We start from the raw sequence: 16179 nt of genomic DNA on the forward strand, positions 1-16179 counted from the left end.
GCAATTGGCGTCTTCCCTGAACAACCATGTTTTTAGAGACTTCTCTGAGTATGTATGTATGTATGTATGTATATATATGTATGTGTGTATTATATAAAAACCTTTTCTACTTTGGTAATTGATTAACTAATTAATTAATTGCTATTTGCTTCAGCTGCTTCTCTATTCTGATTAAATTATGCTCCACAGTTCGAAACCAGACAAAGAGAGTTGATAACTTGTGTATTACGTTAATCATCCTACTCCCATGTTACCCTTCCTAATTTGGAACATATCTTAACATGGTGTTTGTGTGATTTCCTCTCTCTTTCTCTCTCTCTCTCTCAGTTCACAGTTTGGAGAGAGTTGAAATTAACAATCTTCAATGATTGTGGCAATATATGAGACTTTCTCGAATTATTTAGAATGACTTCTGTGTAAGATTCCTCACCATTGACCCTTTGATTGTCTGCAGGGATGAATAAAGATAATGGCCATTTGCAATTGAATAGCTTTTTCTTGATTTATAGCAGAATGAATAAAGATAATGGCCATTTGCAATTGAATAGCTTTTCCTTGATTTATACCCATGTGCTTCGTTTGAGTTTCGTTTTTATATCTACGTCTTCGAAGACTTGGCTGGCGGAGAGATTGAAGGGAAAGGAGAGCCATGGTGAAGTTCTTGTGGATTGGCATTGTAACAGCACTTGTGTTCAGAACTTGGGTTGATGGGTTTGTGGAAGAGAAGAATCTTGATGAGACGGTGCCATCTTTGTCGGAGACCAATGGAAGCTCCCAGGCTTTTAATGACACACTACTCATGGTAGAGCCAACACTCGTCAAAGAAGCTGCTGCTAAAGGAGCAGGTATGCCATACAATGATGTATGCTCTAAAAGTTTTGCAGTTCTTAATTAATCCTTATTCCTTTTAATTTACCTACTCTGCAGTCTGCTTGGATGGAACAGCGTCTGCTTATCATTTACATCGTGGATATGGATCGGGAGCGAACAGTTGGCTCATTCACCTTCAGGTTTGTGAGATAGATCAGAAAAAATGACATCTTTTATACGTTTCTATGTCGATATTGGGATTATTATATCATAAAGATAGTTTGAGAAAAATGGCAAGTTCATGTTTCCTTCTACTCATTTTCTTTTGGACTTCATGATTCCTTTTAGTTGATTGATCACCAAGCAGCCCTCTGAAGTCCTTGTTGATGCAGGGAGGAGCATGGTGTAACGACACCAAAAGTTGTTCTAACCGCACAACTTCACTTTTCGGATTGGGATCATCAGCGTACATGGAACCATATATGGCATTTTCTGGAATATTAAGCAATCAATCTGAGGAAAATCCCGGTTTCTCCTCAAACTTAATGCTACATTGTTTAAGGCTGATGCCTGAATCTGCCTTTTTTTCCTTTAGTTTAGCCATCTTAACCATTATCTTGTAAGGGACTGCAGAGTTTTTCAACTGGAATAGAGTAGAGCTCCGCTATTGTGACGGTGCTTCATTTTCTGGGGACAGCGAACGTCAGGTTGGTGGGATGATCTTGCCATTTACATTTTTCCACAAAATTATGATAGGGGCTGTAGTAGTGCTGCAGCTATTGGAAAGAAAATTGACTTCCTTTTAACGGAAGGTACTTTGTGTATTTCTGTTCATAAGTGCAAATGAGAAGCTAAAATATAGCGATTCTGCTTTTAGGAAGCAAAACTGCAATTTAGAGGACAGCGTATATGGTTATCTGCAATGGACGATTTGATGTCAAAGGGAATGCGTGACGCGAAAAATGTACTACATTTCTTCATTCTAAAGAATTATTTGTGTTGCCATGTTAAGCCACTTCTCAATGCATATTAATCCATCATCCATTAGGCTCTTCTTTGTGGTTGCTCTGCCGGCGGTCTGTCAGCAATTTTGCACTGCGATGAGTTTCGGGGCTTGTTTCCCACAACTACAAAAGTGAAGTGCCTGAGTGATGCTGGATTTTTTCTTGACGCGTGAGTACTATATCTGTAATGTCTTTTCTCTTTGTCAATGTTCCTTGCTAGTAATTAACACTTCAAATTTTATTGGTGATATCCTGTATGGAATCGTAGGGTTGATATTTCCGGTGAACGCACACTGAGGGATTATTATAGTGGTGTTGTAAGCTTGCAGGGGGTGCAAGAAAATCTGCCGCGATTCTGTACTAGTCACCTCGATCCTACTTCGGTAAACAAGTTGTTTTCCTCTTGGCAGTTTTGGTTTGAAAATAGGTGGTAACATAAAATAAGTTGTACACTACTTACTTTGCAGTGCTTCTTCCCGGAGAACTTAATTGTGAACATTACAACCCCGCTATTTATACTCAATTCAGCATACGATTCGTGGCAGGTAATTGTTCATTTTGAATTAGAGTATGGTCTTTAATTATTTGAGAATTACTGGACGGACTTTTACTGAAAGAATGCATTGAATTGTACTTTCCCACTTGAAATCAGATCAATAACAGTTTAGTTCCACCATCAGCAGATCCGTGTGGCGAGTGGGATAGTTGCAGATATAACCTTGCAAGTTGTTCTGCATCACAGATGCAAATTCTGCAAGGTGAAATCCCACATACAAGGATTTGTTTTTTTTCAACTCTTAAAACTTGTAACAGCTTGAGAAACAAACTAAACATGTAACTTCTGTGACGTTAACTTTCGGGTATATATGTAACAGGATTCAGGAATCAAATGCTGAATGCAGTAAAACAATTCTCAATGCCTAATCAAAATGGGATGTTCATAAATTCGTGTTTGGTGCACTGTCAAACGAAGGAAAGTGCATTGTTTGCTCATGAATTTCCAGCTCTTGGAAACAAGGTGAGCCTGTTTAACTACTAACACACGCAAACACAAACACATGCATTATATGCAGAGAGAGTTTGAAGATATCTAAAACTTTGTATGTGACGGATTACTGCAGACAATTGGAGAAGCTCTTGGAGATTGGTATTTTGATAGATCAGTGGTTAAGGTTGTTGATGAAACTTGCTGCGATCTGGCTCTCGACTGATCATTGTTTGATCAAATTATTTACACGGTCATTGTCTTGAGTTGTCTGCACTATTTTTGTAATAATTGAAATCAATAAAATTCTACCATCAAGGTTCAAAGACCAAAAAACAAATGAATGAATTGGATAAAAGACGGTAAAAGCGCCGGCAGATGATTGAACAATATTCTCATTCTTCCATGGTGACAACGGTCAGTAGTGCGGTGATACCGGATTCCTTGTCTGGAAGATGTATGAGTTCCTTGACTCCAGCACAGTCAATCTCCCATCGTGGTCTGGACACAATTTCCCCCACTCTGCCGGACACAATTCAAACGGTTTACGTGGAAGTATGATGATATTTATTGTTGGATGCGCATACATGGCCTTTCTCATCTAGTTCTATGACGTTTCAGGGTTGATTTGTATTTTGACATTCATAATTTATATATGTATAGAGAAAATGGGGCCAATTCTTAAGCAGAATCCGTTCATCTGTAGCTGGAGCAGGACTTTTGCAACATTAAGAAGAGACGTACCACAGTAAAGTAGGTACAATCAAATCTCCATTATCCCAGTAAAGTGTGGAGAAAATCAGGCCTCTTCCTATACAAGCGGGATCCATGTCGATAACATATCCGCAACTATTGTATTAGTATGTATACCGTTGACAATATGTTCTCCATGTAGATACCAATGCAGCTACGATTGAGTGGGATCCCTCTATAGAGAAAAGTATCAATAAAAGCTTTTGTGCTTATCAAAATTACTGTGTTTGTTACATACATGACTTGGGAAACACTTTATTGACTATGTTGTGTAAACTTGCTGGCCAAGAAATAAGAGGGCATTTTTTTGGCTTAAATCTAAGAAGTACGTTGAAGTATTAATCACTTCTTCTAATAGTTTTGGCTTACCATGGAGGAGTGGAAAGGCCATAAATTGATCATTTCGAAAACTCAAAGCTTTTGTTAGATTTAAGTAATCAATCAATGCAGCTATTTTATCTTATTTTCCCCATTTCTGGAGAAATTTTTAGTTGTGATAGGAACACAAGTGGTACACCACGTGTTTTAATAGGAGTGGTGGAAAATTTTATTTTTTAAGTTATTAACTTTTTAACACACATATCCCACCATTTATATAGTAATACGTGATGTACTACCCCGTGTACCGATCACATTGAAAAATCTCACTAATATCCCATTTCTGAGCAGCTTTAGTTAATTTACCCCACAACAATTCATTTCCTCTTTTAAAGTTAGGCTGGATTAACAATTTAAAAACTCTCACTAATATCCCATGCCAAACTCATCTATCATATATATATCTTAGAGAACTTCTATACTGAAGGGTGTTGAGTAAGGTGTTAGTTGCAGGGTGTATAAAGAGCCACTCGATTGTGGAGAAAATGATTAGAGACTAAAGTTCAATGGTTGAATATATTAAAATTGAATAACGACGACTTAAATATTGACAACAGAGCAATCAAATATCAATGACATACTGGAAAATCATTTTAGCAATTGAGATTTGAAAAGGATGGTGTTATCCACACATCCATTTTCACCATCCACATACCCATTTTCATATCTTACACACACTTTGTTAATTTATGTCATTTGATTTTTTTAAATTTATTTGACCCGATGGTCGGAAATTGAGAAAGGTATGTGAGAGATAAAATTTAGTGTGTGATAGCACCGCCGTTTGAAAAACATTTTGTTCAATTTTGAGTTGATAGATGAATTTGATGGCTACTAAACAACCCATGCACCAAACCTCCTCTCTTAAACTATCGGGATCTGACAGCTCTGGTTCAAATATGTAACTTAAATGTGCATTTATATGTGTACTGGTGAAAAGTCACAATATATATTGTATATACCTATGTACAACTTATGTAGGCTTTTGCCAAATCTTTTTCAAAATGCTAAGGCCCAGTGATGTCAAACCCATTTAGCCCAATATGCATGAAAAGTAGTTGCTTGATTAACAGTGTTCATTAAAAAATGGTTAATGATACTACGTGCTCATATAATCTGGGCCATCTAACAGGTTGATCCGTGGCTTTCAACATTTGGTTTTCGAATGTAACACACTCAGTTGGCTTATGCTTTTTGCTTATATAGAAGAAATGTTGATTAACACATACAATTGGACAATAAATAAGAACATTTTTCTTTTGACGGCGAGAGAGAACAGTGTACCAATTTGTAAACTTCAGGGTAAATTTTCAAATTTTGAAATCATATAGACCACATTGTTACGCACCCTGAAAATAGCAATAAAACTAAAATGTTGGTAAGGGACACCAAAAAATGGCATTATACACCCCCCACTAAAGTGTATTTTTCCTATATTTCTATATGTTTGGAGTGTGCAGAATAACTTTTTTGGGAGTGCCTGTAACAACTCCCTCAAACTATTCGAAAACATAAAACTAACACACTTTGCTGACACAGATGAGTCTTACTATTGTAAGTGGATCTCACCGATATTAGAGAGTGTATAACTGATGCAGCACGAGCATAAGAGGATTACAAGCGTAATTCCTCGAAGAACAAACTTATGGAATCCAACAGTTCAGAGAGAAAAATCTCAAAAGTATTTTTGATTAATTGTTGAATTGATGAGGTTACATAAACAACCAAATGGCTTATAAGGACACTAATTTAGCTCTGGGGAAACTCAGAGGCCTTAGAAAATTCAAAATACGATTTAATTTGGACGAAAGTCGAAATGTTTGATGTTTATTACAGAATTTCAAATGCTTTTTTGGAAGTCTAAACGGTATCGGATGGCTAAAATTCATCATATGTCACGACAATCAATGAGTTGGAACCGCATCGTCGTTCCCTTTCCGAAAAGGTATCAAGCCCCAAATTGAAGCTTGGGTGTCAAATTTGCAAATTCCCGTTGCGTCCTTTAGTCTTCTATCGGTCCAATTCCTCTTCTATCCACTCGGTCATTTGTTCTACATAATGTGTCAGTTTTAAAGGGACAAGTAGTATCGCCCTAAAAACCAACTTGCACGTAGGATGTATGTGGTATAATGGATGGCATAATATGTTATGAGAGTTGTTGGAAAACACAGATTAAAACATTCTTCCCTTTTCACCATATCATAAATAGGCCTGCCATTTTGGACCCAACCCGTTAACTTGACTCGACCCAACCCGTTAATATTTGTATTTAGGTGGATGCTTAACGGGTCGGGTCGCTAACGGATGAACCCGTTAAATAACGGGTCACTTTGGGTCAACCCGTTAACACCCGTTAGTTGAGGATATTTTAGTAATTTTAGTAAAGTCTTAATAACAAAAAATATACTTTATGCAAAAAATAATAATAATAATAATTGTTAACGGGTGACCCGTTAGCTTAATGGGTCGGATTTGGATGACCCGTTAGCTTAATGGGTCGGGTTCAGATGACCCGTTAACTTAACGGGTCGGGTTCAACCTGCCCCAAACCCAATAAATCCGACCCGTTTACATGTCTAATATAAATAAAGGGCACACAAAATTTACTTCATTTTGCGGCGCTGGTAGAACCCTGCAAAAGGTATCCACTCCTGTGAACTAAACTATCACGATATGATAATTTTAATCTTAATTCCATCCGTTGACAAAGTAGCTAGGGATCAATTGTCGCCGTCCCTGGACAATCATGTTTTCAGAGACTTCTCTTTGTATGTATCTTTTGATTCTCCTCTATCTCTAAATCTTTATATATAGAAACCTTTTCTACTATGTTAATTAATTAATTAATCGCTATTTGCTTTAGCTGCTTCTCTGTTCTGATTAAATTATGCTCCAAAGTTCGAAACCAGACAAAGAGAGTTGATTTTAATTTGTGGATTATGTTGCATTAGTGATCCTACCCCCATGTTACTCTTCATAATTTGCAACATACTTTAATATTTGCTGGAGAAAGGTCTTGTGCTTGTGTGCAGGAATCTAATTTCCTCCCTGTCTGTCTCTCTCTCTCTCTCTCAGTTCACGTTTTGGGGAGGGTTGAAATTAACAATCTTCAATGATTGTGGCTAGATATTAGACTTTCTCTCGAATTATTTGGAATGATTTATGTGTAAGATTCCTCATCATTAACCCTTTGATTGTCTGCAGGGATGAATCATGATAATTTATGATTAATTGTGTTGTTCTCCGGGGCCAATTTTTTCGGTGTTTCTTCTGCTTCAACTCAACATTAAATTATCTATACATTCTACTAAAACGGTGGTGTTATATACAATAGTTAGCTTTAATTTAAAATCAAAATAATATTAAGTAAACTAAAGAAACTCTCCACGATGGGTTTAGGGTTTAAGAAAAAAAGCATATCGACAATTTGCCAGTTGTTACGGACCATATTTTAGAAGTTGATGGCAAAGTAGTTTTAGTGTGTGCGCGCGCGCTGGATGTCTATAGCAATCATGTGAGGTAATATATGTTGCACTTGCTATGGAGATTTCAGGTACCATATTTGTGAGAGAAACACACATGTCACGGTTTATATCATTTTGTCTTTCTCCTCACTTGATAAGTCTTTTAAAGAGAGAGATATTGAGAAACAACTATGAAAAGATATTAGGTAGTGCTACCTAATTAGGACAGTTTCTCACATTTTGATGGTACTGTATGAGGTTGGTATGAACAAATTAAAAGAAGCCTAAATATTTTTATAAGTAATGCTCTATAAATGACGTGGTCGGTAATCTGTATTGTGCATGACGGCCATGCACTTATATATTGTCACACATGAGAGACTATGCTGGTTTTTCTGTGCAGCAGATTCGTCGATGGAATCTCTGCCAACAAAGAACAACTAATTAATACTCGTATCACTTTTTAAATCTCCTTCTGAACCTCAAAGTTTTTAGGTGAAAAAGAACATTCTATGAACATCGATTCTAATACAAGAAACATTATCACTTTTTAATTCCTGCCTTGTGTCTAAGTTCTTGATCATCTTGATATATCCTGTACATTTGCACCAGAACAAAATCTTCTGACAATAATATTTTACTTATACGGTCATCATTAGGTTAATCATTTTAATCACATTCCGTTCATCTCAGTTGTTTATAGAAGTATTAGCATATTCGACCAAAAGAAGTACTAATATAATATATTAGAACAACAAAAAGAAGTAAAGATTCCAATTTATTAAATTAAAACATTTGAGTTTCTCTAAGCATAACATTATAAAATACCAAAGAAATCAAAATTGGCAACTGCATTACTGTAATTCCATCTTCTCCTCTCTCAGCCTGGCTAATATTGCAATGCTTTTTGTTCTTTACCAACAGCCTTTAAATCGTAGGTCCCCAACAGTAGACCAATAATTTGGTTCACATGCATCTCCATATATAATATAAACACATATGTTTATATATATTTATGTAAATATAAATTGATGTTTATATATTAATATGCAAGAGGGCAAATCTTGGCGCAATTAAAAAGTTGTTTCTCTGTAATTAAAAGGTCACAAGTTCGAATTGTGAAAACAACATCTTTGCATATGTATGATAGATGCTCCCCCCACCCTCGCAAAGTAAAGAAACTTGTTAGCTTGTGATCGCTCTATTTATATATCAATCTGCAAAAGGTAAAAAGAAAACTTGGGCATATTCTACGAGGGAAACCATACAACGATGTCTGTGAGAATGCATGGACAAACAAAATGGAGTCTGTCGTGTATTTCAGAGGAGGAAAGACGTGGCTTTTTGCACTTGAATAGCTTTTCCTTGATTTTACCCATGCCTCTATTATTTTCATCGTTTCTTTTTCCTCAAATGGTATGAAATAGTATATGGAAATTTTCGAAACTAAAATTTTCTTTTTATTTATCAGATTATTAGGCAGACAGGCACTGTAAATTGTAACAACAGAAATGGTAGAATAGTCATTAGCCAATGCACCAATGATAGTGTGTGTGTGATATATTACCCTTTGGCTTGCTAAATAAGGGAAAGATGCTTGTTGATGAGCAATTCACCTCATGAGTCATGAGGACAATCCTCCACAGTGGTACTGTTATGAATTTTCTTTTTATGAGTCGAGTCTTTATAGTGCAAAGTCAATTATTTTACCTTCTATACAAGAGATTTTTGAGTCGCTAATATGTGTTATGCGACGAGAAGTATAACCGCGTACATGTGGTATATGGTTGATGATCCAACATAATTAGATGGAGATCTCAACCATAGAATACAAGCTGGATGGATGAAGTGGAAGAGTGCATCCGGCGTGTTATGTGACCGCCGTATGCCACTGAAGCTCAAGGGAAAATTTTATAGGACGGCAATAAGGCCGGCGATGCTGTATGGCACAGAATGTTGGGCGGTGAAACATCAACACGTACACAAAATGGGTGTAGCGGAGATGAGGATGCTTCGTTGGATGTGTGGGCACACGAGAAAGGATAAGATTAGGAATGAGGATATCCGGGGTAAAGTAGGAGTAGCCGAAATTGAAGGAAAGATGAGAGAAAATCGGTTACGGTGGTTTGGACATGTGCAAAGAAGACCTACTGATGCTCCGATTAGAAGATGCGACTATGGGACAGAGGTTCAGGGCCGAAGGGGTAGAGGAAGACCTAGGAAAACTTTGGAAGAGACTCTAAGAAAAGACTTGGATCTAACGAAGGACATGACACAGGATCGAGCACAATGGCGTTCTAAGATTCATATAGCCGATCCCACTCAGTGACTTGGATTTTCCAAGTCTCCAACCGAGAAGTTTTCCTCACTTGGAAAATTAAGGGAACACTACCCCAACCTACATGCTTCACTCAGAAAGCTTCAACATACAAGCTTCAACAAAAGAAAATTCAAAGAACTTAACAAAGAAGGCTTTGGTGTATTTAACACAGTACGTTGAAATGAAGGAAATCTTATTTATTGATATCCCCGATAAGCTACAAATATGTACATATACATGAGTCAAATAAACACAGAAGAGGGAGCCTTCACAAAGGTTGCTTAGGAGAAGTCTTAGCAGTCGGTAGAGCCCCAGAAAGAGAAGGCACCGGAGGGGGATCATTTAGAGCCTCAGTACTGGACAGAACCCTAGAAGGAGGAGGCATCAGAGGTTGATCATTTGGAGCTTCATTACGCGGTACAGCCCCAGAAGACGAAGGCAATAAATGCCTTTGGAACAAACCCACAAATCTCTGATGATCAAGTAAAACCTGACCATCAGTTTCCTTCATCTGGTCAAGCTTCCTCTTCATGTTTGTAGCATAGTCATGTGCGAGCCGGTGCAACTGTTTATTCTCATGCTTGAGCCCTCTAATCTCCTGTTTGAGACTCATCACTTCAGCCGCCAATGACTCAACTTGGCGGGTTCGAGCAAATAGGCGTTGGGCCATATTAGACACAGAACCTGCACACTGAACACTGAGAGCCAGCGAATCCTTAACAGCTAACTCATCAGACCGTTTGGAAAGTAGTCTGTTATCTTTGGGAGTGAGAAGGTTCCTGGCCACCACCGTAGCGGTCATATCATTCTTCATCACGGAATCCCCAACGGTAAGAGGACCAGTAGGGGAGACGAAGGATGGGCGCCATATGTTGTCTGGAGAAGGCGGGGCTGCCTCTTCAACAAGGTTCAAGTCAAAACGACGGTCGGATGGGCCAGACATTTTCAAAGGTGTTGAAGAGAGAAGAGGTCGGACAAATCAAGATCTTAGAAGTGCAAGAATGAAGCTTCTACTGGTGGAGATTCAAGTGTGCTTTGGAACTTAATGTCAGCCCCTATAAAAATCTGCACTCGACGGAGCTTCAGAAATCGAAGAGGCGCCTGCTCAGAAATCGAAGAGGCGTTTGCTTTCTCAAAAGCTGGGCTGCTTAGAGAGCACGAGGGTTGATCTCAGAAATCGAAGAGGCGTTTGCTTTCTCAAAAGTTGGGCTGCTCAAAGACCACGAAGGCCGATCTCAGAAATCGAAGAGGCGCTCGCTTTCTCAAAAGCTGGGCTCCCCAGAGACCACGAGGGCCGATCTCAGAAATCGAAGAGGCACCTACTTTTCCAGCCTTGTCAGCACCTGTCACACGCATACTCAGCTTTGCGGAAATTATAGGCATTCTGTCGAAGGCTTCTGGGGAAGTAGAAAACACATGAATCTTACTGTTCAATCACCCACTTCCCACACGCAACAATAGCTCATGGGTACCACATATAACTTTGCCAAAGTTCTCTACCAAAGTTGAGCACGTGAAGCTTGCAGCTCCCACTACATCGCTCTGATCAAGAAGGGTAAAAGAATAGCAAAGAAACAGCACTAACAAAGTTTAGACCCATAAATTTTGAAGGTCTAGCTACCATATTATTACCCACAAGGGTAAAGGAACAGTACCACTGCTGGATAATTGGAAAGTCCCTCTGTGTCAACATCTGTGCTTCGTGGCAAGGTAGACTAGCAAACATGCCCAACCTTTACTCACATTCGAGAAAACACTCCCAATAAGATTGCTTGCTCCAAAATCGAAGAGGCACCGTCCTCCGAATCTCGAGAGCCAGACTCCCAACATGACTACTTTCTTAAAAATCAAAGAGAAGGTAAAGGAACAGTACCACTGCTGGATAATTGGAAAGTCCATGTGTGTCAACCTTTGTGCTTCGTGGCAAGGTAGACTAGCAAACATGCCCAACCTTTACTCACATTCGAGACAACACTCCCAATAAGATTGCTTGCTCCAAAATCGAAGAGGCACCGCCCTCCGAATCTCGAGAGCCAGACTCCCAACATGATTACTTCCTCAAAAATCGAAGAGACACTCTCTCCGAATCTCGAGAGCCAGACCCCTAGCATGATTGCTTTCTCAAAAATCGAAGAGGCATCGTTCTCCGAATCTCGAGAGCCAGATACCACAGACCACTTTTCCAAAGTGCTCTGACAGAGTTAAAACATGTGAAATTGGCAGCTCCCACTACCGTGCTATGACCAAGCAGGGTAAAGGAATAACATTACTACTTGTTGTTAGGGGGACTCCTATATATGTCGACCTCCATCCCCAACAGACAGGCAGACCTGCAAAAATGCTCAACCCTTCATCATATCTGAGAGGGCACTCCCAACGAAGCCTTTCGAAATATTCAGCTTTCTTTCCCCCCGATAATACCTCTGCAAACAAGCTATACTAGAGCAAGAATATCTCATATCATCAGGGTTAAAAGCAAGAGTATCTCATATCATGCTTTTTCCCTGTCTTTTCCTTTGGCCTTGTTTTTACCTGCAAGACAAGGAGAAAGAGAGCAATCAGTCAGCACTTGGAATCAAGCTTCCAGCCAGGAACTGACTGCCTGGAACCCCTTACCTGATTACTTACCTGGCATTGCTCTCGAGTACTCATCTGCAACATCTTATGTTTCCAGGGAAGATTCCGCATCTGCTTGAGGAACAGATAGGGCAAGTGCGAAGGATACAAGAAAGCATGTGGAGACAAGCGTAACAGCACACGTGCCGATACATCCATTACTCTGTCAAAAGCAAAAGTATCCCATATCAGCAGGGGGGAACATACTCTAGATTTGATGGACTTGTTTTGACCCTCAAATTCTTCAGTCGGCCTTATACTCTGGAGGAAACCAGAAAACCCTCCAGCTCAGTTCAAGAATAAGCCTGTGGAAAGTTACTTTTTCAAAAGCAAAAGTATCTCATATCATCTCTTCTCATTTTTCTTCTCTTTATCCTTCATGCTGCTGCAAGATGGGGAGAAGGTGAACAATCAGTCGGAGCTCTGATTGCTTACCTTGTCTGTCACCTCTTTCAGCAGACCCCCTAGCTCGGCGACTTGGGGGACTCCTACTACATGGTTTGTATCGCGCTTGACCAAGCCTGAAACTACAAGTAAGCTTCAAGTGAAATTGATACATTACCTTGTGCATCTCCACCAGTTAAAGATACCACCCCTGGATGGAGGAAGAGTACTTCCAGAGAAGATGCCACATCTACCTATGAGACAGATAAGGCAAGTCAAGACGACACCACACTCCGATACTTAGAAGTTTCGTGATTACGAGATCATTCTCCCATAATATTTCCTAATGTCATTTGTACTAAATCATTCACTTGTACTCACTAAAGGAGAGCTTGAACCTATGTACTTGTGTAAACCCTTCACAATTAATGAGAACTCTTCTATTCCGTGGACGTAGCCAATCTAAGTGAACCACGTACATCTTGTGTTTGCTTTCCTATCTCTATCCATTTATATACTTATCTACACTAATGACCGGAGCAATCTAGCGAAGATCACAAAAGCGACCGTTTTCGCTACCTAGGATCTATCTTGCAAGAGAACGGAGAATTAGATGGAGATCTCAACCATAGAATACGAGCTGGATGGATGAAGTGTAAGAGTGCATCCGGCGTGTTGTGTGACCGTCGTAGGCCACTGAAGCTCAAGGGAAAATTTTATAGGACGGCAATAAGGCCAGCGATGTTGTATGGCACAGAATGTTGGGCGATGAAGCATCAACACGTACACAAAATGAGTGTAGCGGAGATGAGGATGCTTCGTGGGATGCTTGGGCACACGAGAAAGGATAAGATTGGGAATGAGGATATCCGAGGTAAAGTAGGAGTAGCCGAAATTGTAGGAAAGATGAGAGAAAATCGGCTCCGGTGATTTGGACATGTGCAAAGAAGGCCGACTGACGCTTCGGTTCGAAGATGTGACTACGGGACAGAGGTTCAGGGCCGAAGGGGTAGAGGAAGACCTAGGAAAACTTTGGAAGAGACTCTAAGAAAAGACTTAGAGTACTTGGATCTAACGGAGGACATGATACAAAACCGAGCGCAATGGCATTCTAGGATTCATATAGCCGACCCCACTTGGTGGGAAAAGGCTTTGTTGTTGTTGTTGTTGTTGTTGTTGTATGTATATACAGATCCCACTCAACTCTTCTCCTCCTCAGTACTGCTATTATGATTTTTCGTTTTATGAGTTTGCATAGGGTAGACTGGCAGAATCAATTATTTTGTTTTCTACATGAGAGATTTTTTTATGTCATCGATTGTATACAATTAAATGTTACGTGATGTGAGATAAAAAGTCATAACAATATATCATTAATGATTGATATCTTTTCTTTTAGCGTGCGACATTTTTGTGTGTATGCCCTTATGTATGTGTCTTTCTCTTTACCAAATAAATCACAGGAGGAGAAAGACATATCATAGATTAAATATACCCGATTTCATGTTAGTTTTAGCCATGTAAATAGGCTATATTAATGCATATATAATGTTACTCTATGTGCTTTTCATTCCCTATAGCAATATTTACCCTTTGTCTTGCTACATAAGGTAAAGATGCTTGGTAATGATTCATGAAAAGTTGAAAACCCTCCCCCACAGTACCACTACTATAAATTTCCCCCTTGATAATTCTGCAAAGTCAATCCTACCTTCTTCTACACGTTCCACTGCTAAACTCTCTCTCTCTCTCAATCTCGACAATGACTTACACCACACGAGTTCATCGTTACAGTGATGTCTTATGTCAATGAAATGAAATAAAATAAACACATGTACAAATTTTTTTGTTCATAAATCATTGTTTCATTAACGGAAAAAGACACGTATCAGTATACAAGTGCCATATAAAATCTTTCTCTCCCGCTTCCTTTTTTTCTTTGATGTTTCAGCATCTTGCAGGGACCCAATTCTCTGTTCCTCACATATCAAAGTAGTAAAAGGTTCAGGCCCACTCTAGGGACACAGCACACGGTGTGCTAGCTCTTGTGTATCGATATTTCTGTGTACTGAATTGGAAGTCTATGCTTCTTAGGATAACGTTATAGCCACAGAGACTACGTAGTCTCTTGCCTATTTGCCACCAAGAAAACAATCAGACAATAATTTATGGCTTTTATTGTCTTACAAGTCATTTTTCATATGTTTTCTGACCAATTCTAGCTAGCAGCTGGATTCTCATCAATATAGTGTTGGAATCCTGCCTCCCTCATCTATTTTCCATTTTAATTTGTCTAATTATTTCGACTCTTTTGTTGTTTTTGTATACGAGATTGACGTAGTAAAAGAAAGGCCGTAAATTCATGTTTTCAGCCATAGAGTCTTAGAAGAGGAGAGAAACTTTGTTAGGGCTTTTGATTAGAGCAGCTTTCACTACGAGTAGGATCAATGTAAAAGGAAGACCGTAATTTCATTTCACGTCTTTAACCATTGAGTCTTTCGATTTATTTTTTTATTTTTTATTTTAAAGGGATGTTTGATTAGGTCAGCGTTCACGTTGGATATAACCCACATAAAAACGCACTTAACCAAATACAAAAATTATAAGCCTTTGTGAGAAGTGTTAACAGATGAATTGTCAGACATTCTTATCTAAGTTTTGTTAAAGCGAGTTTGGAAAGGAGAGGAACCGGCATAGACACTGTTAAAAACTTAAAGGTGAAAACATCTCCATCTCTAGGAGACAGTGACAAACACTCATTTGAGAAAAAATGGCCTCTTGAATTTTTGAACTTTAGAAAATATAATGTTCTGTATTTTTTCAAATCTGAAAAGGATCAAGACAGAAAGTGATGTATGTCATTTGAAAAAAATAAAAATGAATCCCAGGAAACCAGATATATTTTTGGATGTCTTGCAGATTAAAGAGGTGAAGGCGAAAGAAAGTAATCATCCAGCTTCACACTTGTATTTATGGAAACTTAATTCTATGGATACCCACAGATATATATATATATATATATATATGTGTGTGTGTGTGTACGTGTGTGTATAGTTCTTGACTATTTGACATCCTGGTGTGACAAGAACACATGAGATTCCTCGTCACTAGAACATTTTTCTGAAAATTTATAGAAACGCTTTACTTTTATGTTATTTTTAATATTGAGAATTATTTATCCCCTCTCATTCTGCACGCTCGAGAAATTTTAAGAATAGTATACACTAGAGAGGGAAGAAGGCAAACTCGGCCGCACGAAGCGGCTACAAAATTCGTGCACACGGGCGAATCAATAATGTATTTTGATTTTTTGCAATTAAATCTACAATAATTGAATCAAGAACAACAATAAGATACATAAGATGGAGGAGAAATATGTAACAAAAGCACTTATTTCTGTAACTCTTAACCCTATTAATTTCATGGACAAAGGTAGGAGTTTTTGATGAACATAAAGCTCAGATA

General features: G+C 38.6%; 1 protein-coding gene across 2 annotated transcripts; it reads left to right on the top strand.

Moving 5' to 3' along the window:
- Positions 1–292: 292 nt before the first annotated feature.
- LOC114824426 (pectin acetylesterase 2-like) lies at positions 293–3770 on the top strand. Of its 2 annotated transcripts, XM_070819991.1 has the most exons (12): positions 293–416; positions 613–845; positions 928–1010; positions 1203–1338; positions 1444–1517; positions 1688–1774; positions 1859–1983; positions 2083–2197; positions 2282–2359; positions 2467–2572; positions 2690–2832; positions 2936–3770. In XM_070819991.1, exons 2-12 carry the CDS (start codon positions 650–652, stop codon positions 3023–3025), a joined length of 1233 nt encoding a protein of 410 aa, XP_070676092.1. In that variant the 5' UTR covers positions 293–416; positions 613–649; the 3' UTR covers positions 3026–3770. The 2 variants fall into 2 exon arrangements, 1 of the variants encoding a protein (XP_070676092.1); XR_011579707.1 differs by lacking the exon at positions 293–416 and having other exon boundaries at positions 529–845; positions 2498–2572; positions 2936–3139.
- Positions 3771–16179: the final 12409 nt, after the last annotated feature.

Source organism: Malus domestica, chromosome 04 (genome assembly GCF_042453785.1).
Source record: "Malus domestica chromosome 04, GDT2T_hap1".
In the NCBI taxonomy this organism is placed as follows: Eukaryota; Viridiplantae; Streptophyta; class Magnoliopsida; order Rosales; family Rosaceae; genus Malus; species Malus domestica.